General features: G+C 39.7%; 1 protein-coding gene across 9 annotated transcripts in view; it reads right to left on the bottom strand.

Moving 5' to 3' along the window:
* The window catches only part of arhgap33 (Rho GTPase activating protein 33), a 58,827-nt gene that overhangs the window by 6,403 nt on the left and 24,680 nt on the right, over positions 1 to 27,744 (bottom strand). For 8 of the 9 annotated variants that reach the window (XM_053674940.1, XM_053674938.1, XM_053674942.1 and 5 more), the window contains 20 exons: positions 26,367 to 26,458; positions 22,680 to 22,764; positions 17,243 to 17,329; positions 16,906 to 17,043; positions 16,567 to 16,659; positions 15,945 to 16,067; positions 13,639 to 13,716; positions 11,522 to 11,603; positions 11,371 to 11,439; positions 8,026 to 8,175; positions 7,839 to 7,941; positions 5,291 to 5,435; positions 5,095 to 5,177; positions 4,678 to 4,785; positions 4,206 to 4,351; positions 2,582 to 2,738; positions 2,346 to 2,485; positions 1,609 to 1,683; positions 659 to 1,410; positions 306 to 486 (listed from right to left, as the gene is read on the bottom strand). In XM_053674940.1, coding sequence (XP_053530915.1) covers positions 306 to 486; positions 659 to 1,410; positions 1,609 to 1,683; positions 2,346 to 2,485; positions 2,582 to 2,738; positions 4,206 to 4,351; positions 4,678 to 4,785; positions 5,095 to 5,177; positions 5,291 to 5,435; positions 7,839 to 7,941; positions 8,026 to 8,175; positions 11,371 to 11,439; positions 11,522 to 11,603; positions 13,639 to 13,716; positions 15,945 to 16,067; positions 16,567 to 16,659; positions 16,906 to 17,043; positions 17,243 to 17,329; positions 22,680 to 22,764; positions 26,367 to 26,458 — 2,887 coding nt within the window. The remainder of the gene's footprint in view (positions 1 to 305; positions 487 to 658; positions 1,411 to 1,608; positions 1,684 to 2,345; positions 2,486 to 2,581; positions 2,739 to 4,205; positions 4,352 to 4,677; positions 4,786 to 5,094; positions 5,178 to 5,290; positions 5,436 to 7,838; positions 7,942 to 8,025; positions 8,176 to 11,370; positions 11,440 to 11,521; positions 11,604 to 13,638; positions 13,717 to 15,944; positions 16,068 to 16,566; positions 16,660 to 16,905; positions 17,044 to 17,242; positions 17,330 to 22,679; positions 22,765 to 26,366; positions 26,459 to 27,744) is intronic. The other variant, XM_053674939.1, reaches the window with a different exon arrangement.

The raw sequence follows: 27,744 nt of genomic DNA, 5'->3' as shown, positions 1-27,744 counted from the left end.
ACGCTGCATTTAGGCATAAATGTGGAGGTGAACATCCGTTCATACAGTCCACCAGCCCAGTGAATTCTCAATAAGATTACACATTACTCATAGTAGGTCTCCCTCGTGTTTATTTTATATACAACAATAGATTCTGCTGTCTTGCAAAGGAAATAATTATGCACTCTGCAAGGACCCTAGACCCTATTCCCAAACGTTCAACATTGAGCTGAAACATAAACTTAAATAAATTGCTATATCCACCACATACAATGAATAGATATGATGCTGGAACACAGAATGGGCCAGAATGACTGTATACTCACTGGGGCCTCTGATCTTAACCTCATGGCCAAACTTGCTGTTTAGCTCCTGTTGGCAGCTCTCTGTAAGCTGGAAATCACAAGACTTCAGCAGCATGGATATCATTTGGGGTGGCTGGGAGGGTCCACCGCCTGGGTTCCCAGACTGCAATTCGCCAGCTCGCCCGCCAATCATTTCCAGCACCTGAAAGGTAATGAGTCATCGCTATGACTATTGCATAAACGTGTCCATATATAGGCAATAGACTAGACAATATTTTATTCATGGTCAATGTAAAGCCATTATAATTGCATTAATATCAAGAGTGGCATGTTGTATTAAAATTAATTAGTTACACAATTCCCGTGAAATTAACCTTGGCAGGCACACTGATGGCGATGGGGTCAGATATGTCCAGTGGAGGCGACTTTGGTGCTTTCGGTGAAAGGGCATGCACCACCTTTTTTGTAAATGAACGCTTTTCCTGTGGAGGTTGAGCAGAGGGTACAGGCGCTGGAAGGGCAGTGGGCTGGCTTTGGGAGGGACCAAGGTTGGTCTCTCCAGGCTGGGTGGTGCTGGAGGCAGGGGTATTAACAGCAGGAGGTTTATGCTGACAGAACACCTGCTGAGTTGGGGCAGCTGCGGCCAAAATCAGGCTCCTACGTGCTGCTGCTTCTGACTGGTTGAGCACCGAATCTGGGTCTTCTGTGATTGAGCGCTGACTTCCAGAACGGGCGTGCCCTTGGCGACTCAGACAACGGTAGGGAGGAGGAGTGGCCGCAGATGGAGATTCCCTATCACCAGGGGCAATGGGGCCACTGCTTCCGATTCCAATTGGCCCCTCATCTGGGAAGGTGGGGCTAAAGTCAGTCACGTCCTCAGCCATCCAGGATCGGGCAGGGTCTTCTGAGAAATCGGGTAGCATATAGACTCCCTCCTCATCATCTTCGTCGTCTTCCATTCCATTAGCGGCGCGGGCCTCATCAGGCAGCAAGCTGTCGTAGGAGCGGCTGGGCGGGATTTGCGAAGGAACTGGCTGAGCCAGGAGCTGAGGGTCCACAGAAGTAGCCAGAGAGAGACCATCGCTGCTGGAACGAGGTCTTCGTAAGCGCTGCAGCTTCCCATGACCTGAGCATAAGAGACAGTGCGTTACAAATGACTCTTTAATACACTGTTCTGGAGACAGTACTTCCCCACTGCCCAGTCTGTGATGACCTTAACAACTTTAGTTAACATACAGGCAAACTAGTTCAGAAGCTTTAATTTTTCACGCAAATTATGTCTTTAAATAAATGAGCTTCATTGTACGAGATTATTTGTTCTTACCTGCTCCACAGTGTTGGGAAGAAAGAGACTCCTCACTCTTAGCTGACCTCAGGGTGACACTGTCCACTCTGCAACCTAAAGCATGACAACAACATTGATGCATCAACATATTACGCAGTCTGTGTGTTCATTTCTAGCCTCCAGTCAGATGAGTCAAGAATGAGGAACAAGAATAATTTTCAGATACTCAAAGCAACATAGAAAACAATATATTATATATTTGCTGCTAATGACATTTGTAGTCAATTAACCAAAGCATGCTTGATGGATCACATTTGTTTCTCTAGTTTTGTATTTTACCAGGATACATTTTACACATTCACATTTATCATTAAAGTCCCATTATACCTGATATGATGTCCAACATGACTGATTTGGTGGTATCTACACCACCAGTTTAAGCTTTGGTTTCCACATGATCCTGCCTGATCATTTTCAAGGTTTTGTCCTGTTCGATTTGTTGTGTAAATCTCACAGGACTGAATCCCTTCTTGGGTTAAGAATCCCCATGTGAAAAGGTACATGTGCAGCAGGCTTGAATATTAAAGGTATTTTGGTTTAAAGAAGGCTAAACGTCTAAACCATTGCTACATACTTATACATGTAGCAACTGAAAATGGAAAACTCTCTTACAACCTAATTACATCCTACTCATAATCATAATGTGGGATATAGGATCCATCCAACTATCGATCCCCATGGATCATCCTTAAAAGTAATCTGGACGACTTCTCTACCTGCGTGAGAGGTGGAGGGCTGGAATAGCGAGGTGATCCGGATGGGCTTGCGACGACCTGAGCCTGCAGGCTTCCCGATTGCAAAGAACGTCTTCCAGCTCCCTCCAGCTGCCTTCCGCACCTTCGGCCCTCTTTTTCTTCTAACGCAGATGGAAAGATTTTACTTGCATGTTGTAGAAGAGTAGTAGTGTGTGCTAAGTAGCAAACATGGTTTATTTTGGATCTGACAGCCTCACCTGTGAGTAGGGAGGTCCAGCACTGTGTGGAAACGATCCTGTAGGGGGTGAGATGATCCTTGAAGGAGCAGAGGAGCCTGGGAGCGAGCCTGTGCCTCCTCCAAAGACAGCAGCCTGGTGGATACGAAGGACTTCGGCCTGGTCAGGGACTGCCGAGCTGGAAAGAAACGGATAGGAGTGAGAGTCAGATCGGGCCAAAGTGGAATGTGAGAAGACTGCGGCCCAAGTGCAACAGCTGTAATGGAAACGGACTTCATCCTTAAAAGTAAAACATAGAGAGCCATAAGAAGCCTAGAAAGTGAGGGCACATCAAGACGATCACATCCTGATCCAATACAACTGCACAAAAGCCTTTTAGAGTTCTTCAAAATAGCGAGCAGACATACAAAACCAGGGTCGCCTAACCTGGATGCTCAAAGATCACACTCAAAGCTTGCATAAACACTGAACATCAGCATATCATTTCTCCTTGCTACAGTACACACAGGAAAAGCAAAAGGCTTTGAAACAATTTGCTCTGAAGCCTAAATTTAATTCTTACTTTGATTTGGATTTTTTTTTTTAAACCAGTAATGCACAAATAAGCAAAGCTGACAAACAAAGCACACATTAAACTGAGATATAAATGATTTACCTTCCTCGTTTGTCTCAAAAACACCAATACTGAACACTGACCCACACCTTTTTTTTCCACCCACTGATTTCTGAAATAAAACTTCTCAACAATGCTGAAAACTATAAATAGAAATAACAGCATTAAAATGACAAGCTGACCACAGCCAAATATTTAAAAATGGGTCAAAAATGAATTTATTTATCTTGTATTCGTTTGCTTCTTCAGACTGTACAGTACAAACATGAATTATTCTTTACATAAGAGTTAAGGTCGCCTTTGCAATACCTGGATCTCATCAACTGCAAACAATTCAAAATTCATACCCTTCACATTAAAACCAGGCAGGAGTAGAAACTGTAAAAGTATGTACTCTGCACCATAAATTACAAAACACCATTCTGGCTATCTGAGGCATTATTATGGCCAATGAGTCCAAGCTTTGGAAGGTTTCATATGACTGAGAAACGCCGCTGGTCTGCGTCAAGGTCTGGAAAGGTGGGGCCTGGTTCTGGGGCCTCCCCCCGCGCTTCCTGCAGACTAACCAACCGTGTTCTCGGAGGCCGGCGTGGGATCTTGCGCTCTGTCCCTCCTGCTGTTATGGAAACACACAAGCTGCAACTTCCTGTTTCACCATATACTACCATAAATAAAGCTCAGCTTCAGTGTGCAACGTAGAATGGACTCATGTCATTATCATCATGGTTTAGAAATGATTACTTTGATATAAAACCCTGTTACAAAACAGTTCAAGAATGTTAAAAATATACAACACAACACTCCTATGTACCTATATTGTGGTGTTACTGTGGTACGATGAAATACATACTGGGCTATGTGAGATGTAATAGACTGCATTTTTTGTGCTGTTAAATGAAGTCCGTATGCGCTACGTGAAAAGATATACGTGAGGTAGAACGAGTAAAACCCATCAGATTTAACGATTCTTGACTTTCTTCACAGAAATAAAGATGCAGGGCTTAGATCTGTTAGGATTAAAGTGAAACGTACCTGCAGCAAACCGTCCCACTGATGTGAACGAATCACTGAAGAGCACCTCCACGTTGGTGAGTAAGAACTCCACCACTACAGACTGGATGCGCACCTCTTTAAACGGATCAGCACCGTTGAGCCCCGCTGCCTCGATCTCCTTAGATCTAGCACAAACAACAAAGCAATACACCTCAGGATATGTTTTACCCCCGCCGACCACACATTCAACCCACTCCTAATACCTCCAACTACAAATTACAACCAAACAAAATCGTTCTAATAAGGATAAATAGAATGAAAATCAAATAAACTCTCCAGCAAACAATTCAATTAAATAACTGCTGAACTTGACTCTGTATTTAGTTTGCTTATATTATAATACTTGGTTTTCCTTGAATAATACTGTACGTCTGTAGTGTTTTCATTTTCTCCAGTTGAAACCGTGAGTTTAATAAACAATGGCAGAAAATGTGGGAAGTTTCATGTTTACCTGAGCAGGTTTGGAGCCCAGACAATGGCCAGGTTCTTAATGTGCATGTTGGTCTCTTCGCTGAAGGTGGCTAGACGAGCCAGGTGTTTTATGAGGTACTCTAGAGTCCTGAAAGACACACAACATCATCATTATCAACATGGACAATGAGAATGTGATTTGATGCAGCTTTTCAAAATCCATCAACTTAAATTTCATAACCTCTGAAGTAAATGATGTGATCTGGCACACCTCCAGTACACACTTCTCCATATTCTCAAAAGAGAATGTTTAATTGGAACATTTTGATAACTTGTAGTGAAAATCTATACATCTCTCAAATCTACACTTGGTTAAAGTGTACTGATGATCGCAACATCGTCACTATCACAAAGCAGTTTAAACCAGAGGCTTTAAAATTCAGTACCAGCAATCTACCTGTAATGAGGAGGAGGAAGCTGCTGGATGACATCGTGCACTTTCACCATGCGCTCATCCTCAGTCATCTCCCCCATGCAATCCTAAAAACCAGATACCCACAAACTGAGTATCGTGTAACTTAAAGCTCAATATTTACAAGTAAGCAGACCGGGCTTGTACAGCACACCAAATCACAAACACAAAGCCAACTCACGGCAAACTTGTCATAGAGCTGGTAGGTGAGGAGTGGGTTGGGCAGCTCTCTGAAGTAGAGCTTGCAGAGGGAGCCTACACAGTGAATGTCCTGCATGTACACGTCTTTCGTCAGGTCCGGAACATTCTCGCTGTCAAATTCATGCCTGGACATCAATAAAAGGAACAAAAAAAAACAACAACAACAATTTAGCAAATAATTTTAAATTTCATTTTAAATAAAAAAAGGAAGAAGTCAGTTAAGAGTTATCTTTTGGAAGAAGTATCCCTTAAACCCAAATCAAAATAGAGCACATGTTGGGTAGGGAATGGCACTGACCCATTTTAATCATGACTTGAATTTACAGCCACGTGACTCATTAAGTAGGTGACCCATTACATGCACAGATATACAATGCCCTCCACTAATCCTGGCACCCTCGGTAAATATGAGCAAAGAAGGCTGTGAAAAATGGTCTTTACTGTTTAACCTTTTCATCTTTTGTACAAACAAATTCACAAAAATACTCTGCACTCATGGATATAAAACAATTACAAACACAACACAGGTTTATCAAAAAAAAATTTTTTTTAAAAACCCCCACACATCTTTGTTAAATATACGTGTGCAACAATTATTGGCACCCCTAAGAATTCATATGAGAAAAATATATTTGAAGTATATTCCCATTGAAATTTTACATTTTTTAGTACACCTGGGTGACTAGGAACAGGAAATTGTTCAACCATTGGTACAAATATGAGGTAACACATAGGCCAAATTCCCTTATTCATTCATAACAATGGGTAAGACCAAGGAATATAGCTGTGATGTGCGGCAAAAAGGTTGTTGAGCTTCACAAAATGGGAGGTGGCTGTAAGAAAATAGCACAAGCATTGAACATGCCCATTTTCACCATCAGGGCAATAATTAAGAAGTTCCAGTCAACTGGAAATGTTATGAATCAACCTGGAATTGGACGTGCGTCTATATTGGCTCAACGCACTGTGAAGAGGATGGTTCGAGTGGCCAAAAAAATCTCCAAGGATCACAGCTGGAGAACTGCAGAAGTTAGTTGTTAGGATACATGGCATCATGGACTCAAATATCAACAGATATTAAATGAAAATCAGACTGCCTCTGCCAGAAAGCTTAAAATGGACCGTGATCGGATCTTGCAGCAGGACAATGATCCAAAATGTACATCAAAATCAACACAAAAATCTTTTACTGTCCACAAAATCAAGGTCCTGCCATGGCCATCCCAGTCCCCTGACTTGAACCTCATAGAAAGCCTGTGGGGTGAACTGAAGTGGAGAGTCCACCAGCATGGACCTCGAAATGTGAAGGATCTGGAGAGATTCTGTATGGAGGAATGGTCTCAGGTCATTGTCATGTATTCTAGAACCTCATCAGGCATTATAGCAGAAGACTCAGCGCTGTTATCTTGGTAAAGGAAGGTAGCAGAAAGTACTGACTAAAATTGTGCCAATAATTGTTGCAAACCTATATTTAACAATTTTTTTTTTTTTAAATAAACCTGTATTTTGTATGCAAATGTTTGATATCCATGAGAGCAGCGCATTTTTGTGAATTTGTTTGAACAAAAGATCGCAAATTTAAACAATAAAGCCATTTTTTCACAGACTTCGTTGCTCATATTTACCAAAAGGTGCCAATATTAGTGGAGGGCACTGTAAATACAAGAGTGACTGTGGTGTAATAATCACATTAATAATACTATCCTTGATCACTAAACATAAAGGGCAGACATGCATGCATCCAAGCTTCAGGATTTTAAAATGTTTGACAAATATGTGGCAACCAGGGACAACCCTCCATATGGTCAAAAAAGTATATATAGTTCTGAAAACTACACAGCTCCCTGTACTAAAATTGGTGTCTTATTTGCACAAGCCTCACCATTATCTCTTAACTTGACTGTTAATAACTGAAATAATGTATTAAGTTCTGTTCTTTTGGCTCAATTTCTCATCATTCATTTCTTATTATTAGTTCATTTAAACATTAAAAAAATAAATAAATAAATAAAAATAAAAAAGTGTGTACAGAGTGTGCAAGTACTCTTCTCTGTATTGAAGATGCAATGGTGCAGGAGTTTTCTGGACTTTTGATTACAAACTACATGGATTAGACTTATGTCCATTTCGCTATGGCACATAGCGATCCAACAACTTGAGAAAAGTGTCACAATAATTGTGAGAGAAAAAATCACACATAGCTAACACACACACACACACACACACACACACACACACACACACACAGTATTTGCTAAACTGGCTCCTGCCACATGGCTGCTTCAGTGTGATCTTTGCAGGCAGTCTACCAAGGCCAGGTTATAAAATAGCCAAAATAAAAACATTTTGTTGACATTTTGATAAAATATAGTTTTTTCTTCTTACAGCAGATATATCAAAGTACGTTATAAGCAAAAAACAAACAAACCCCACACGTATAAAGTTTCAGTAACTTGGAAACGAATTGGACCGCTGTATAAATCAAACATTCTCTTGTTGGGCCAGCAGTCCATTTCTGATAGACAAACCTCAGTTTCTGGATGTTGGAGGAAATCCCAGAATGCCTGTAGATGCCGTCTACAATGCCATGCTTCTCAATAAACTCCGAGCAGCTTTTTAAGACCTCTGGAACTAAAATGTCGAACAGAAACGGGTCTGAATATAACAATCTGAGCAGTGTTGAAAGTCGTATTTGAAGCCTGTGTGTCTTGTTACCATCTAGTCCCGAGTTGAGAAGGTGTTCTCCCAGGTCGCAGCCGAAGACCCGCTCCTTCAGGATGCCCCTCTGCTTCAGCTTCTGCTTGCTGGGTCTGGATTTCATGAAGGCTCGCAGGAAACCCATCAGCTTGCCGTGCTTCTTGGAAACTGCAACAAGGGGGCGACAGAGGAATGATAAAACAAATGTGTGTTCTTTTAGGTCTAGCTTTCTAGAATGCGACGACAGGTGAAGAAGAGATGGCTGATTAAAAAAAATGTACACAATGTCAGAGTTAGAAAACGCTTGTATGTGGAGTGTGTATATGCGTAATGCCGACATTATACACCAGATGGTGATACAACATATGTAGTGTTAATCCAGCTTTTGGTAGCTAATGTATGTTGTTAAGCACGATTAAAAAGAATATTTCACCCAAAAATGCCAACATTGAATAAAAGACAACAGGCAACCATTTCGTTTAGACAGCAGGTGCTGGCCCCCTGCTCATTAATAGCATTTTTGGGTGAAGAATCCCTTTAAGTGAGTATCAGTGGAATGAGTTAGAGAAATCAGGATTCAGCTAAAATCCCAATAAAAAAATATATATATACTGATCATCCGAACAACAGCTTCTCATTTATACAGCGAGACGCCTGAGCAGAGGGAAATAGTCACGACGTTTCGTAATGATTTTATGCCTACTCCACTCGGCCGCCCACTCCTGCTCTCCACGCAATCTGCTCGTTGTATAAATGGCTCAAATTCTAGTTGCACACTTCGACTGGGTTTAAGGACAAAACAAAACGTTAGGGAAAGCCAGAGGAGAGGCTTGTTTTGCAACAGAGAGAAGGAGTGTTAATTTCCGCTCGAAAGGTGTTACCAGTAAGTCTTAGGAACCATGGCTGAAAAACTGAGAGAGAAAGAGATACAGAGAGAGAAAAAGACAGACGGTCTAAAGATACAGCACAGGTCTCAGAGAGAAGCTACATACAGATCAAATCACAATTACTATAAACAAATGCGTTGCAATGCCAATAAAGTGTTGTAGTGGACCAAGACTACATCCACAAGAGATTTCTTGGTGTCTCGGATATGCGTGGCTGGATATACAGAGGCCTTCTTGTAGATGGTCTGTGAAATCGTGAAAGGTATTTTGGGCTCACAGTGGCAGAAAGATGTCTTAGACTACCATAAATTACAATAACAAAACACAAAAACACAAATACAGGAGATGCACAACACCACAGTATCAACACAACACAAAAACAAATCTGACAACAGAACAATTTAGGGAAACAACAATGAAAATGCTTCCTCTTTCTACTACCGTACCAAAAAAAAAACAAAAAACAAAAAAAAAAAACCACACAACAACAAATTTTTAATTTTTTTTTAAAAACCACCACAGTATTACTTCTTAACCGCAGCACACCAGGTTGTGGGGGTGAGAGTTTGTGTTCTTATACCAGAATCTTAAACTAAATCTATTTAACATAAAATCAAGAAACAGGTAATGCATTATATTAATATTCTGATTAGAGGTCAATTGATCGACAAAACCGATCAATCGGCGCCGATGGCTGATTGCCGAAACCATTGGTTATTGGCAAGAATTCACATCGATGGTTTTTCCCGGTTGCGTCTGAGGAGCGTCTGCTGTCATTATACGGTACAAGAACGGCCTCTAGAGGGTTTTGGATGTCTCTATTTTTATTTGGAGTATTACTTTTTGGTTCAGTTTGGATGGGTATCATTTATTTACTTTAACATTTATTAATAATTCATATAAACTTGCAATCAAAATTATTCAACCCTCTTTGCAAATCAGGTTTATTGTCAACATTTACAGACTTTCATTTACAGACAACTAATGAAGCCCTTGATTAGTTGCATCAGGTGTGCTTGAGACAACACCCATTTTGCATATTTGTGTTGTGAGGGTTTCTATTCAGGGGGTTGAATCATTGTGAAAATAGCAAAGTCATTATAAGTTGCATTTTCAGTTGAGTTTGGGGAAACCACTTGAATCTATTGTGAATAGTGTTGAACTATTTCAGTTGCTTTTGTTTGATTTGTTCATCAAACAGCTAAAAGCCTGTAAATTTTGACAACAAACCTGATTTGCAAAGGGGGTTGAATAATTTTGATTACAACTGTATATTAATATTTGTATATTTATTCCATTAAAAAAGTACAGCATATTTTCATGTTACAGTCAGTACTGTTCATTTCTTTAATAAAGTTCAGCAATATTTCACTTTGAGTGTTATGTTTTCATTCAGTATCATTATAATAACGATCGGTTGATAATCAGTTATAGGCAGGTACTGCCCGACTTAGTTATCAGTATCAGTAAAATCCACTATCGGTCGACATCTAGTTCTTACATATTTGCTTATTTTTATACAATAAAACTGTTAAATCACAAAAAAACAAAAACAAACGCTCGACACCTCTTCAAACACATTGCTGGATATTCTGCTTAAGCATCAAGTAACATTTTAAGACAAATACTTCAGTTGTACTTCTAGTTCTCCAGAACTGCCTGGAATTGTTGTGAGGAAATATTTCCGTTGTCATTTCCCTGCATCTTTTTCTGTTGCCGGACTTGTTTTTTTTTTGTTTTCTGATGATATTGTGGTAGAGTACATTTGCCTGTGTTGTCGGATTTGGTTTTCTGCCATGGTAAGTATGTAGTGTAGTTCGTCTCTTGGCCACCGTGTCCAATATACTTCTGCAAATAGTGACTGGGCTTATAGGTGTTTCTTATTGTATCGTACAGCTCTGCATGTGAATTCATTCATCTTCAGTAACCACTTTATCCTGGCATGCTGTTGGGAGGTAGGAGGAAACCAGAGAACCCTGAGGAAACTCATGTGGTCACAGGGAATACATGTGAAACTCCACACAGACAGGAGCCCAAGCTCAGGTTTGAACCTGGGACCATGGAGATGTGAGGCAACACTATCTGCTGTGCCAAACTTCAATTACTGTCTTCTTCACCCTGCTCAAAATCTATGGGGATGACTGAAGCCTTGCCCAGATTAGCTATCCTATTGGCTGACTTATAGCCACATAAGTGTACACTGTCAAAACTCTAGCAACTTTTTAAATGGCCAACACAGCATTATTTCCGTACATCATTCTCAACATGTTTGTCTTTGAAGGATATCAAAAAGTGCTTTTGAAAGCGGCCTAGCAGCAAAAAAAAAGTTATTGGCCTTCTTAAAACATTCCAACTAAAGGTCACAAAAGAACGTTTCAATTTGCAGCATTTGGAAGGCAAACCAAAAGTGAAATCTTGCAAACCAGAGATTTACCAGGAGTTGCTAGAAATAACTGGTACTGTATACAACTCTTACCTGATGTGGGAGAAGGTGGACCAGGCGCATTGGCGACTCCAGGTCTAGAGCTGCCTGCATCACACTCTACTGTAATAATAAAGGCAATTAGTAATTATGAACAAATGGTGGAGCATATAAAGATGGATGAATGAAGAATGATGAGCAGTACCTGTCTTGGCAGCGGGAGTGCTGACAGACTGAGGCATCTTCTCATTGATCAGCTCTACGCACTCGCTGGGAAAAAAGCCAACCTACAGCATAAAACATAAAAATGATTGAATTAGAATCTGATCTCGCTTAATGGCACACTTAATCTGAATATATTACCAAGATTAACAATGATTGAAGCATAGTGGGGATCAGTCAGCATGGCCCATGCTTCACTGTTTATTTATTTCGCATTTTACATGCAACGTAATCGCTTCTAGCCATAGCTAATTGAAAAGATTGATGAGAGACATTTTTCCACCTTTAAGCAATATTATTACAACAAAATGTTTCACGGAGGAGAAAACAAAAAACAACCCTTACAAAAACCTGGTTGTTTAAGTGTGCACACCCCTTAACTCATACATTGTTAAAGCACCTTTTGATTGTAATACAGCACTCAGTCTTTCTGAATAAGTGTCTACTTACTTCGCACATCTTGATTTGACAATTTAATTCTGCTCTTCCTTGCAAAAATGCTCCAAATCTATCAAATTGTGAAGGGATCTCCTGTGCACAGCCCTCTTCAAGTCATTCCACAGGTTTTTAATTGGATTTACATAGATCATAGATTCTTGTTGACTTGGATTTATGCTTTGGGTTATAATTGTAGATTAGCTGACTAACAGATGCCTGCAGGTTTTGTGCCATAGAACTATCCATGATTCCCGTCATCCCGTATAGTGCCCCAATGCCAGCTACAGAGAAGCTGCTCCATAGCATGATACTGCCACCACCATGTTTCTCTACCTCGATCTCAACAGACCATAATTTTTGCCCCATGATTTAGGGTGATTCAGATAGATTTGTATGGTTTTTAATGAGAAAGGGCTTCCGTCTACCCACCCTATCCCATGGCCAAGACATGTGTAGGACTGCCTACTAGTCGCCAGATATTTCTGCAGCACCTTTAATGCTGCCACAGGTCTCTTAGCAGCCTCCCGGAGAAGTTTCCTTCTTGTCCTTCTGTCAATGATGGTAGGACGTCCTGCCCTTGGTAAGATCACATTGGTGCCGCATTTTCTCTACTTGGCCTTCACAGTGTTCCATGGTACATCTAAATGTCACAGAAATTCATTTGTACCCCTTTCCTGATCGCTAACTTTTGCCAATGAGATCCCGTACACGATTTATGAGCTCTTTGTGGCCCACAGCTTCAGCAGTCGGATTAAACAAAGATGTCAAGAAAATCCTACAGAAACAGCTGATCTTTATTTGGAGTTAATGAGAACAACTTTACTGATGACAGGAGCATGATCGTCACTTTTGAATGCTACTGGTTAATTCTGACCACAGTCACATGCCACATTATAAAAGGGTGGACACATGTATACAACCAAGTAATAGTTTTTCTTACAGGTAGTTTTTCGCTTGAATTTTGTTGGTTGTAGTATCACATTAAAAGGTGGAAAAAAGGTTTATTGGTTTCTTTTTCTTTCTTTTTTTTTTTTTTTACATCAAAAAAACCCCTACAATTTTAACAGGGTACGATTTGTTTTTTTGTTTTTTCATGCAAACATTGCAAATATGAATCGGAACAAATGTAAAAATGTGTGTATTCATTGGTAAAACGTCATCAAGGTAAAACAGTGTTTCTGGGGCAAGCCTATTTATACCATTAAAAATATTTTTCATAAATGAAAAAAGTATGTTCAACGTTGACTGTATAGCCATCTCACTTGTTTCTGATCCATCATCTTCAAAGCTTGCTTGTATAAATGGAATTATAAATAATGAGTCCAGACCGCAATGTGATAAAATCATGTCCTACTGTCTTTACAGCCTTGTAATACTTTTTATTAGCCTTGGATAATTTGTGCATTTTATTTAATTTGGGGTCCAAAGTGACACCTAAGTATCTAAATTCCTAAACCTCCCCCATGCCGTTTTTATATTGTAATATTTACTATGAAGTCTTCATGTACACGGTCATTTCTGTTCTTATTGAAAAGCACATAAGGTACGTTTCCGAATCCTCAAACAATTATTTGTGTTACTGCTGTGCTTCAACTTTTCTTCTTTTATGTGTACTGAGAAAACTAGGGTTTATCTTAGGAATTAAATGCTTTAAGCTGGTACCTGAAAACCATGTTTTCCTCTCCACCAGGTGGTCTCCTCTTTGGGTGGCATATCAATCACAGACAAAATATCACCGACCTTCAAAATCAGAGACAAAGTCTCAGTTAGAGTTGTTTAGGTTAAAGGTGAATGTTTGTGCTTCAGCAAGAACATCATCTCCACCCTGATAATCAAGTTGAGACGCTGTTTGTAAACGACCAGGCTAGAATTTGTACAGCTACATGTGTGGTATATACAAATCATACAAACGGCTTTAATGTGAGCTTCACAACATCCGTACGCATGAATCTGGATTTTGTAGACAAAACAGGACCCCAAACTATCCAGCCACAACAGCTGTGAGCGGAGCCAAAACACGCTTCACTACACGCCCGGTCCTGCCCAGGAACTTCTCCCTGACCCAGATAAGGAATGAAGCAAAAAAAAAAAAAAAAGTAGTGTCCACTTCTCGCCAGAGAGAGACGGGGTGGAAAGAGTTTAAGCAAGAGAGGAAAAGAAGGAGACAGGGAAGGATTAAAAAAAAACGGATTAAATAGAGATTATGGGGAGATGACAAAGAAAGGGAGAAAAACAAAATGCACGAAAAGAAATTAGGGGGAAAATATGCCATGCAACTAGTCTGAGAAGGACAGAAAGCAAGAGCGAAGGAAACAGAGACTGAGAAAGAGGCAAAAGATGAAGTAGTACAGACACAGACAGTAGAAGAAAGAGAGGCAGTGACAGGGAGTAAGGAGAGAGCGACAAACAGACAAAGAGTAGTGGGGAGAGAGACAAAGAGAAAAAAAGAATGACAGTAGAGAGAATAAAAGTAAGTGAGACAAAGAGATAGAGTAGTAGAGAGAGACAGACCGAAAGACGGCATATAGAAAATAAAAAAAAAGAACAAGACAAGGAGTAAAAGAAGATGAAAGAGTGAGAGAGAGAAAGAGAGACAGACAGACAGGCAAAAGAAAGGCTGACACAGGGAGTTAAGGAAATGAAGAATGGGAGATAGAGACAGGAGGCAAAAAGAAAGACAGTCAGTTGCAGGAAAGAAAGAAAGAGGTAGCAATATAGTAGGAGACAGAGAGAGAGAGAGAGAGAGAGAGAGAGAGAGAGAGAGAATAAAAAGAGAAAAGAGTCCTAAATGTGCCAGGTGACCCTGTTCTCTGGCCCAGAAAGAGCCACTATATAGAGCAGAGACTGGGGAGGGAACAGGAATAAAGCAGATGAGAGGATGATGATGGTGGTGATGAGGAGAAGAGAAGAGGAGGAGTGGGACAGAACAGCAAAGTGTGGAAGTGAAGAATCAGGCAGAGACACAAGCACTGAAATACAGCCTGCCAAGTACCTGGAAAGAAATGTTGAAAAGGTGAACCTTACTGTACGTTTCTTTTCAACGTTTAGCTAATTTCAGCAATAATCATTCCCAAGCTTCCATCAACTACTGCTATGTTAATATTCTGAAAAGAAGCATCAAGAAATAAAAACATGAGAAGAACTACTGAAGTCATCATTTTATGCTTTTTTTCCCCCTCCAGTTGAATCATGTAGACCTTTTTGTCCATTTAGGAATTTTCCGGCATTTCTACCAATATCACTGTACAACTACGGCATTGCTTAAAGTCCCCCTGAAGTAGCTTGAAACGTGCAGCGCTATTTGATATATTGACGTAATTTCCATTGAAACTGGAAGTCAGGGTGGGACATATTGAGTGGCTCCTCCCCCTTTTTAAATAGCCAGCAGCGTTTAGCTTACCTCACAGCCCAGGCTCAGCCTTACTTGACAGTTAGTCACAAATTCGTGAGCTGGAACAAATACCTCCTCCTTCACACCGTTTCCTTCTTAACCAACAATTAGGGAACTGAATAAAATGCGCACGTTTGTACAGCCAAAGACACATTCGTGACCCATGCTTGTTGATATGATTTCACTCGCTCAACAACGACAACTTGGTGATTTTTATAATGTTGGGGACGGGACACTTCAGATTCTAGAGAGCATTTGATTGGACAGAAAATCTGATCAGAAGCTGAAGTGCAGAATGAGGTCATCAAAAATGTCGATCCGTATTCGTGGTAGAGAGAGAGAGAGAGAGAGAGAGAGAGAGAGAGACTGACTAAATTTTGAAATGTACATATCTTCTAAATGTGAATCTTGTCATTGTTTTGGAGCACACTAGCTTATAGATAACCTTAAGGCTGACATGTTTATAATAAAAGCCACAAAAGTTCACCTTGGATTTCATGGGGACTTTAAACTCTGCGTTCTTTCCTCTGGATAAATTATAACAGAACTGAATGGGGTCTTCAACATGCACATTTACCTCAATAGAAATCTCGTCACTGGCTTGCGCTGTGTAGCGCTTGATGACGTGTGCTGCTGCGATCGCTGGGACATTTAAAGACGCCTCTTCCTTTAGCATAAACCGATTGCCATGATTGTCGATCTGAAAGACACCGATGACACCTTATATATGATATGATCGGTCTATAGGAGATTAGTTAAATGCTGTGGCACTTCACCAATAAATAAATACATTTATTAAAAATAAATACCACTACTATAATAAAATACACTTATAGATAAACGGCAAAATTACAGCAGGCTACCAGATAAACGAATGAAAAATAAAATAAATAAATAAATAAATAATTAAAAAAAACAAAATGCAGAAATGCAAAATTATCAGGACCTCCGCTACCTCTTTTTATTATGTATAGAAACAAACATTTCTCTTTCTTCCCCAAATCCTTCTAATAACTAGAGAAAAGAGTACAACAAGGCTGATGTTAGAGGAAAGTAATCAAAGACTGAGTGCTGTGACATGTTTTATTTTTACTACAGCTTTTCCTCTGACACTGGAGACTCCTTCCATAAAGGTTACATTACTATAAAACACAGCCCATGAGCTCATGTGATGTACAGAGCAGTATGCAATGCCTCACCTCCATCCAAGTGAGCACGGGCCCACAGTTCAGCTTACTGTCCACAATCACGGAGAGACGGCTCAGGTACTCGGAGAGCATGGGAGTGAAGAGCTGAGGAACACAGAGAGAGAGAGAGAGAGAGAAAGAGAGAGAGAGAGAGAGAGAGAGAGAGAGAGCGCGAGGCAAAGGAAGAGATGAGATATGTATAGAGAGCTTACAAAATTACGATTAACACAAGAGAGAAATGCGATGCTTCATCCATAACCCCAACAGTCACGTGACCAAATACTGGTGCCATACAACCCGGCCTATATAAACTGTTAGCAAGTTAAAGGGTGCCATCTGTTCGCTTCTTACCTCCACTCTGTCCCCGAGCTCACAAAGTGATGGCAGGGGCAGGAGCTGCGAGTAACGCCGGTCATAGATGCACTGGTGCAGGTGAGCATCCAGGGTGCGAAACTCCTCGTACGTGCGGCGCACCATCCACATCTTACCCTGTATACAGAGAGGAAGAAGGGCGAGAAATGAGGAAAGAGAGAAGAAAGAAATGAATATTAAGTGTGCATAAACGAGTGCGGCTAAAAGAATTGACCGAGGTTAAACTAAAGTTGGAAGAAAAAAAAAAAAAGAAAAAAAAAAAGATGAGAAGCTTAACAAATGTTGCTAAATAAACAGTATGTACATCAGCTCTCACCTGGCAGGAGACCTGCACGAGGAAGATGAGGTCTTTGGTATTGGCTGAGCTCCAGCTAGCATCGCTTTGTTCACTAGCAAACTGAAGCTGATGGGGGACAGACACACACAGGTAAGAGTCCAAAAATCCAGATTTCTCCGGAAGCCTTAAAAGAGATTGTGCATATTGTTTCTTTCTTTTTTCTCGTGATCTCTACATAACATGTTTTTATTCTTCTGGAGGCAGCAACAGCTTAGTGCAATCGCACAGCATCGTGGATGAAGAAAATCTTTTTTAAAAAAACAAAAGAAAAAACAAACTTTGATCCGGGACTCGCTCAAGCTGAAATAGCTCCGTGTCTTTCAGTCATTGACGATTTCCACATTAGTGTCGGACACTTGAGAAGGCGGCGGTCAGGTCTACAACTTCATCGTCTGAGACGATACAGTGACCCTGGTTCTCCTCTGGGACATCTCTCTCTCTTAATGCGGGGATAAAGCCCATGTCTACAACGGGCAGTTATTAAATTTATGACGGTGAAGATGCCAATGTGCACGCAAAAAACAGTCCCATTCAAAAGGTGCCAGATTTTCTCGTGTTAAAAATACGAGAAAACAAGAAAGAATAATAATAATAATGCATGGCCTCTTACGGCTTCCGTAGATTTCTGTTCGTTCGCAATAATCTTTTAGAATACAAGTCATTCTGAAAATCAAAAGTCGGTTTGAGGAAATGGGAAGATCCCTGCAAAACAACACCACACACAGTGATCTGTTTCACATCCTTCTGGCCTTATCAGCTTCCTCTTAATCACCCAAGCCTGTGAAGCACTCAATTTGAGATTATAATTATTTTTTTTACATTTCATTTTGATTTTATCAACAGAACACCACATAATGGACTGGTCTGAATGACAGTGAATCAGGATTCTACAGGTCTGTGGAGCCCTGACGAATTCCTGGACATGAAACAGCTGAGCAAAAACTTCTTCCTTAGCGGGGAAAATAGCTGTGGCATAAAATTGTAAAAAAAAAAAACCCCAAGCAGAGCGGTGGAATCTCCCGCGCTGAAATTCAAGAAGCAAGTGGCGGTCATCCTGGCGCAGGGCACGTGAAGTGAGCAAAAGCAATCCAGTCAAATGTTTCCTTTAACTCTCTGCTCTGGCCGCTGGGTTACGAGGGGAAGCTAGTGAGTTTGAGAGGATTCGACCAAACGATTTTAAAAAGGGAGGAAAGGAGAGAGGAGAAGAAACTAGAGGAGAAGAAAAGAGACGAGAGAGAAGAGGTGAGCAGAGGCAAAAAGAAAACGTCACGAGAAGAAACGAGACAAGACGAGAAGGTAAGGAACAAGAGGAGAAGCGGCGAGAAGAGCCGAGATGATCGGAGACAAGAACAGCAAAGAAGAAAAAGGAGAGGTGAGAAAAGGCAAGAAGAGACAAGAAGTGAGACGGGAAGAGAAGAGACATAAGAAAAGATGAGACAACGAGAAGAAACGAGACAAGACGAGAAGGTAAGGAACTAGAGGAGAAGTGGCGAGAAGGGCCGAGATGATCGGAGACAAGAACAGCAACGAAGAAAAAGGAGAGATGAGAAAAGGCAAGAAGAGACAAGACGAGAAGAAACTAGAGGAAAAGAAGTGAGGTGAGAAGAGAAGAGACATAAGACACAAGATGAGACAATGAGAAGAAACGAGAGACAAGAAGATAAGGAACTAGAGGAGAAGCGGAGAGAAGAGAAGAGATCAGAGACTAGAACAGGAAAGAAGAAAAAGGAGAGATGAGATGTGGCAAGCTGAGAAGAGACGAGGAGAGATGGAAAAAGCGAGAATAGATGAGAACAGCCAAGAAGAAAAAGAAGACAGGTCAAGAAGTGACAAGAAGACAAAAGAGACAAGCTGAGACAACAAGAAGAGAAACAAGGGACAAGATGAGAAGCAAGATAAGGAGATAAGAAACTAGAGGAGAAGTGTAGAGAAAAGCTAAGAAGAGCAGAGAGAGAGAGAAGAAATAAAAGAATTGACGAGAAGTGGCAAGATGAGATGAGACAAGGAGATAACAAATAGGAGAAACAAGAGGAGAAGAGATAGAAAAGGCAAGGATGGATGAGACCAGAAGAAGCCATAAGAGGTGAGAAAGAGCAGGAAGAGACGTGAAGAAAAAGAAAGAAGAGATGAGACGTGAAGAAACAAAACGAGACAAGTAGAGATGAAAGGAAATGACAAAAGAAGAGACAAGAATAGATGAAGAGTGCAGAGAGAAGACGAGGAAAGACGAGATGACAGAAATGCCTGCAATCCGACTGCTCTCGCTGTTCCACCCCGAGACCCTGACTTTCTCTCGCTGGATTCGTGTAAAGCTAGAAGTAGTACCTCAGAATCTGTATATCCACAGAATAACGTTCTCTTCTGCTTTAATTATCGTTTAATGGAACTGAAAAAAAAACATTATGGAGGGTTGAGTGGTTTCAGTTAAAGGGAATTAACCTTTAAAAACATTAAAAGAGTATTACATCTACACGTTGGTGTGTGTGTGTGTGTGTGTGTATGTGTGTGTGTATCCGCAGGGGTGCACACAGACCTGTAGTGTACATCTGTAATCATGACACAGTCCCTCTGAGCAAGAAAGCACATTTATGCCAAATGGCGGCGAATACAGACTGATGCTCTTCCTTTTCAAATGTAGTGAGTGAGTGAGTGTGTGTGTGTGTGTGTGTGTGTGTGTGTGTCAGACACACAATGTGCATCAGCCCTGGAGATGTTCCTCCTCTACATTGCAGCGCAGTCCTCCCTCACTGAACATTCTCCACGTCAAGCCTCTAGCCCTGACATTTCTTGACACACGCATTCATGCATCCTTAAAATTTTTTTTATAAAATAAATAATAGAATGAATGAATGAATGAATAAATAAATAAATAAATAAATAAATAAATAATACCCAACCCTAATTCAAAAGAGCAATTCCAGCATTACAGACGTGACACTTAAATTTAGATCTGCAAAGTTGCTTGGAAACGGCATGCAAAACCTTAACGTCAATAATGTATATCTAGGGAAAGTACAGACTGATATTCTATATTCGGATAGAGATCCTGACACGTCTGCGTAAACGTGTGCATTTGGAGCTGTGCGCGTTACAAGCGCTCTTCTGCAGCAGCTTGAAATACTGGTCTGGGAACAACAAAACCTTTCATCCTGTAGCGTTAAGGATAAACTGCACCCTGAAACACGCTAAATAACGTTCGTACTGAAATTCTTGTGAGATCTTAAAACATGAAGTAGTCCGGATAATGCTAGCTCCTTCCTAAAAAAAAAAAAAAAAGAGCAAGAGCTTATTGTCTCTCACACACTCTGTAAAACCAGATAGTTCATTTCACTCAAAAAGGGGAGGGAACTAATTACCTCAAAATTTTTAAGTTGATAAATCATTTTCTTTAAGCCAAATACACTTAAATATAACAAAAATTAATTTTACTTAATTAATTTAATTTTAATTTACTTAATTAAGTTTGAGTTACATTTTTGTTATATTTAAGTGTATTTGGCTTAAGGAAATTGATTCGTCAGCTTACAAATTTTGAGGTAGTTTCCTCGAATTTTTTGAGTTAAATGAACTATCCGGGTTTACAGTGTACTACGTTCTGATGATGTTCGATGTCATATTAACAAGACCTCCGGCAAAGAAGTAGACGAGACGACAGCTATACCAGTCCCTCCAGGATCTCGTGCTTTTGCGATCACAGGCATGAACACAAAATCAAGCAAACTCGGAAATATTTGGAGGAGCTTGCATTTTGTCAAAAATTACTGCAAATTGTCTGCAGATTTGGGCAGAGACACGTCATTCGGTCAAAGCACTCTCTGATTTCATGTGCATCGAATATGAGTGCAGCTAAAAAGGTCTCATTTACCAACAAACACCATTGTGAAAGACCGTGCTATATGACACAGCTGCAGTTAGGGAAGAGACTCGGTTCAGATAGTTAACGGTCTAGGAGATGATAGTTAGGGTTAATCATTCGATTCGATTCGATTCACAATATTGGATTCACGACTGCAAGTCAATGCGATTCGCAAAATATTTCTGAACAAGATTTGCATGAAGAAAAATTATGACTGACAAGACTACTTTAAAAAAAATAAATAAATCATTTCTGAATCATAAACAATGCAAAACGATGTGCATTTTATTCCGTATAAAACTAAATGCACCAGAAATTGCTATGAATAGACGTTAATATCGTGAACAAATTGTACACCAGATTCACCAGATCTTAAAAATAAATATGAAATGTATAAATTCTCCCAAAGTTTTGACCAAATAAAGTGTCCGATGAAACATAATGAAGAATCAGTCCCTCTGGGATTATGCGATCGCAGAAATGAACGCAAAAATAAATAAATTGAATTATTAAATAAAGCAAACGCACAATATTCAGAGGAGCTTACAATTTTTCAAAATGAACGCAGATTTTCCACAGATTTGGGCCAAGACGCGTCACGTGACCACCACAACGTGCATTTGGCCAAAGCTCTCTTCGATTGACGTGTGTCGAATGGGAGAAAAAACGTCTCATTTACCAACAAACATCACTGCGATAGTGCAAAATAATTTGTGAAATAATTTGTGAATAATTTGTGATAGTGCAAAATAATTTGTGCAATTGCGATTTTGACAATTCAATAGTTTTGTAGAAAAGAAGGGAAAAAAAACAGCACAAAAAACTCTGCATCGTAAATTTTGAAAAAAGTCGCAGCAAAATCAAGTATTTTTTGGCCACAACAATCACAAAAAAAAAATAAATACAGCCAAATCCTGTATGGACCGGAAAAATGAAACATTAACGATCCTGTATGTGCATTATTCTTGTATTATAGAGCTCTGGAGCTCCATTTCTGCGGTGGAGCTCATTATCAGGTCAGTAATGTTACAATCAGTGACCTTGCCGATGTTCATCAGCACAAAACCAAAACATTCTCTTACTCATACAAACCTGTGTCCTAAAAAGGGCATGATGGGTAACAGGAAGGGCAGATAGCTGGCGCTCGTGCTAGAACAGCGACGAGATCACCAGCAAGGTGCATGAGGGAAGCGGAAGCAGAAACTACCGAGTGTGGGCGAGTGTGTCTTGGTGAATACATATGAGACGAACGCACAGACTATTCAACTTTCAGATGTCTGACGTTCACAAAAAAACAAAACAATAAAAACCTGATCCTACACTGATCCATCAAGTAACAGTTTAGCTCACAGACAGCTTAAATGACACATCGTCTGTCTGAATTTCTACCAAGTAGCAGAACTAGTTTAACTGCAGCCCACAAAACCATCACACAGATCACAGAGAGTAAAACAGACCTATGGAGGAAAAGGGAAAAGAAAAAAAAAAAAGAAAAAAAGAGCTGTGACAATTTGACATGATATAGATGTCTACTAATAACTCAAGGCTAATAAAGCTTACCTCAATGGAACCAAAGTTGACGTTGTCATAGTGAAAGTGGGCACAGTCAGTGAGCTTTGGGAAGTGGCCTTTGACGACAGACAGCCTGAGATCGAAACCAGAGAACAAATGGTCAGTAAAAAGAGCGATTGAGCACACCGTCCTCTAGGGACTCCTGAATTCACGAGGAACCTCTAAGAGTTTGCTGTCAAATAAATTCCACAGACTGCCTCAGTACAGTTTCAGAGACACGATCCAGCTCTACAAATATTTAGCTCATTATTTAAATGTGTACCATCATAATTTGGTAATTTAGGAGAGAGAAAAAACATTATATTCCTGACTTTTCCACCTATAGATCACGTTAAATCCAAGCTGGCATCAGGCTAATAATTAGAGATGCACCAATACTAAATTTCTCAGCCGATACAATAACCGATTATTCAGAGTGATATCGGTCGATACCAATAACCGATAGTTCTGCCTTTTATACCTTCTTTTAAATTAATAATAATTAATTCCACATTTCTGAAGGAAACGCAAATAAAACTTTATTCTCTCCATTTCAACAAGTTGTTTCACAGTAACTGGTCTCAAACATTAACATATTACTCGAATTAACATGAACACATGGACTAAATTCTGAAGATTAAAGTAAGATTTCTTAACTCACTGAATGTTATTAATTCATATTAACATTGACTGAATTCTAAAAAAAACTCCTGTTAGTCTCACATTCACTCTCCACAAACACAAGCATTTCTACTTCAACACTGAACATCAAACTGGTGGTATATAATTTTTTTTTTTATATATATATGAACATTAACTGGATATGAAATATACTACTCTACAAATATATATTTCTGTGCAACGTATACTTTTTTGTCAACTCATCTTCATTTAAATCTTCCAGCGGTGTACTGGCGCTTTAATTCGGCTCGAGCAGCGTGGCAAATAAATAAAAAAATTAAAAAATTAGACTATCTTATGTGGGATAGTCCATCAACCCGGAAGTGTCTCTCTGATGTCATGGTTCATTTTATCGACGTATTATAATTTAAACCATGGAAGAGTCTATAGCGAGCCGAAACCCTATCACGAGCTTAAAATATTTGTTCCGTTTAACTATTTTTAGGAATAAAACAAGCTCGTCACTCTTTCAAGCCTTTATTCGAAAAACTACAAACAAAATGTTTTAAGCCTCTCTCACCGGAAGCAGTACACCATCCGGGTATTTCTCGAAAACTGAGAATTCAGATATACCACCCCTCTGGCGTACTGCTTTTCACCTACTGTTTAGTAGGGTAGTACATGATTTTGGACGCAGCCATAGTCATAATATCATAGTGCGACATTACGTAGACGGCTTTAGTAAAAAACAAACAAAAACAAACAAAAGTGCACGATCATGTTAGCATGAGGCCTTTCAGTATCGACATGCATACTACAGTGGAACAGTACCATGATGTTGTGAGTGATATTTGCATATCCCTCTCAGTTTTGTAAAAGGAACTGAAACTAAAATGCTTCCTGTTTTAGAATTCAGAGCAGCTCATTGGGGAAAAGATCGTTTTGGATTCAGCATGCATGAAACTAACCCTGGACATACAGAGTCACTCAGCACCCGGAATTTATTATGGGTTATTGCAGTTTAAATTACTTTTATTGATACAGAACAAACAAAAATTATATAAAATAGCAATGAAATAAAGAAACCTGATCACCTGGGCTTATCTAGTCGTTCTCAAATCCTAATAAGTGGGAAGTCTGAACTCATTACACAAATTTCGACCAAAAAAAACAAAAAAAACAACACCTACCATGGACGCCTCCATGAAAGCGTGTTGTTAGCAACATGCTAGCCAACCAACATTAATGGTCATGAGTTTGTATTTACTTTCTCTTAAAAAAAATAAAAAATAAATAAATATATATATATATATATTATATTGCTATATGTCAATGTCAAATGTCTATGTTCCTTGATAAAGGAAACACTACTAAAAATTAATTTAATGGATCTTAGTGATATTTTATTTACTTTTGACAGTGTGAGCGGCCATGTTGGCATGACATCATGCACTGCGCTGAACTTGGCGTTGAGGAGACCTTCCCGACTTTCAGGGTAGGAATTCTCCTAGTCGGACGTCTGAAATTCCCAGTTACGAGTTTTAGCCTAATTCGTGATCTCCAAATCAGCTTCGTAAACCAAGTCGCTTGTGTTTTTAATGAGTTTTAAATTATTTCATCATCCAAGAGCGATTAAACAACGAACAGGTAGAAAAAGCGTTTGTGAAATAAAAGTTGCTTCACAAATGTCAAGTTGCAGCGAAATTACTCAGCTTTTTAATATTTGCCTGACCTTCAGGAATAAAGATGCTCTGCTTGTTCAAAATAACCCAAAAATGCACACATTAACCAGTCCCTTCCAGGGCATTCAGAGGAGCGTGCAATTTTTCAAAATTACTGCAGATTTGGGCCAAGACGCATCATGTGACATCACAATGTGCATTCGGCCAAAGCTCTCTTCGAATCATGTGCGTCGAACATGCGCACAGCTAAAAGGTCTCATTTACCAACAAACATCACTGCTCAAGGCCGTGCTAAACAATTTCCTGCAATTGAGATTTTGCCAATTCAACTAGTTTTCTGCAAAAAAGAAAAATTACCTCACAATTTTTTTTTCAAAAACTGCAGCAAAATCGATCCTTTTTGGCTGCAACTATCGCAAAACAACTTGGCGAAATCCTGTACTGACTGCTTAACCGTTGGTAAACAGATAAACAGGCTACTGCCTTTACTTATCTACCAATGTTACCAATTTCAAAAGGTCATTTTTGGGAATAACAAGAAATAAAGATTTTCGTTTGTACCACATGCAAGTGTCTGGTGAATATTAAACGTTAACCTTTACTCATGTCAGTTCCTGTCCTTCATCCGTCTTAGAACATTAGTTTGATGCCTATCGCACTGTCCAGCCAACTCATTTGAAATAAATGAAAATCTGCAACACAAACTATTTTCTTACATGGCATGCATCGTGACTCAAATGCACAGGCACACGTTATTCTATTTAACGAATTATTAAAAGGATTACCCACCTCATTCAATCGGATAGAAATTTCATTCAGCCTCAATTGGCTTACTCTATTCCTATGAGCACTGAATTGGTAACAAATCATTAGGATATTATATATTACGACTACTGAGTAAAGCTACTGAGTGCTTTCTTAAAGACGCATCTGGAAGGTAAAACTGTTAAGACACTAGATTTATAAATAAAATAAAAAATCCCTCATAGGCGGAACTAGTATTAATTGTTATACATAAATATGTGGTGTGCTACAGGTGTCTAATTAGAGTGATCAAGCTTTTGGCATTTTTCCAATTAGATTAGACAATAAAATAAGAAGTCACTAAACATTTAATAATAAAGATTTTTCAATTTACTTACCTAAATACCTAATCCTCAGTTAGATTTTCAAAAAATTTCATAGAGAATTCTATTATTTCAACAAACATTTAAAAAAAAAAAAAAAATGTAGGGTCTTTAAAATATTTTAGCCTGGAAGTGTATCTTATTTCAACGTGTGTGAGAACTTGGCTTCTGATTCAGTTGATGGGTTCAATGTGTCGGGTAACAATTTACAATTTAAAAAACTGTGCCCTGAGCCAACAGCAAATATTTCTGCCACAGCTTCTCACCTTTTGCTCATCTTCCCCTTTAAGTTGGCAGAGGTGCCAACGGAGCGGGTGGCGGGCTCCCCAGAACTGTCCAGATTATCTGTGCTCCGAGCCTGGCGAGAGAAAAGAGGACACAGGGATATATCAGACATTTCAGACAGAAAAGTTTACTCTCATACTGCATGCCGCTGTACGGAACCAGTTCTCCACAATCGCACGCACACCCACACACACACACACACACTTCCCCTTGAACATGACCTGATGAAGAAATTCAGTTGTTAAACCATTGTCAGAGTCATTAACTTCTCCTAAACTTTTTTTTTTTTTTTTTTTTTTTTTTTTTTAAAGAGAGAGAGAGAGAGAGAGAGAGAGAGAGAGAGAGAGAGAGAGAGAGAAACTACAACTCCCATATTGTTAGCAGCACTCTAACTGGATTTGCTCTCCTGGGAAGTGTGGGCTATTTAACTTCCTCTATTTCAAGTCAGCCACAGTAGCACAGATTTGGCCATTGTCTATTGGATCACAGCGAGAAAGGTGCTAGGGCAGGGTAAATCAGCTTCTGGGATATTTGATCAAGCAGAAAGATAGACATCAGCTGGGGTTTAAGCCATATCAAAAGTGCCAACATTGATGATAAAAAAAAAAACCTAGCATGCAGAGAGAGGGAGAGTGAAGAATGTCGGTAGATGAGACGGCTAAACTGTCCCCCAGACGTAAACAAACCGACAATAAGAAAACAGTGAGACAAACATCCCGTCCGAGCGCTACTTAATAATTTGTGACTCCTGCATTTTGTTTTTTTTTTGCTGACCAATGAGACTACAGTCCCACCTACTTGGCATCTATTGGTTCAGAAGACTGATGCTTGTGAATTCACAGATCAAGTTCACCGACATAAAACACAGCATGAAAAGTAATTAACTGCTACCAGAAGCAAAGTTACGTCCCGTGTCCTTTCCCCTTCAGTGAATTGTCTTTTTGTGTTTGGCTTGCTGCTACATTAGCTTAAAAGGCAGCTACTCCAGTCCCTTTATCCCTCTTGCTTTGTAAAATTATCTGAGCACGTAAGAATGTTTTGTGAGATTTTTGGATTTGGTTCTCACTGGCTGATTTTACCATATTTTCTCGTCCAAAAGCACTACAGCTTCGTCCTTCGACTCAATCTGCAGCTTGAGGCTCATTTTAGCGGCTCGCGTCTAGACAAAAATGTCGCCTGCAGCCCAAAATACACGTTTGCCTGGTGTTTTGGTTCACACCCGAGTGCAATTACCAGTCTAAACAAACTTCACTGAAAAGGAAAAGAAAAAAACAAAAACAAACACACACCAGGATTCGATTCAAATGGACTAAACACTGCATATGTGAAAGCACCTGTTAGAGAGTAATGCAGAATTAG

Source organism: Ictalurus punctatus, chromosome 23, assembly GCF_001660625.3.
Source record: "Ictalurus punctatus breed USDA103 chromosome 23, Coco_2.0, whole genome shotgun sequence".
In the NCBI taxonomy this organism is placed as follows: domain Eukaryota; kingdom Metazoa; phylum Chordata; class Actinopteri; order Siluriformes; family Ictaluridae; genus Ictalurus; species Ictalurus punctatus.
This window is presented reverse-complemented; position numbering and strand designations above follow the sequence as displayed.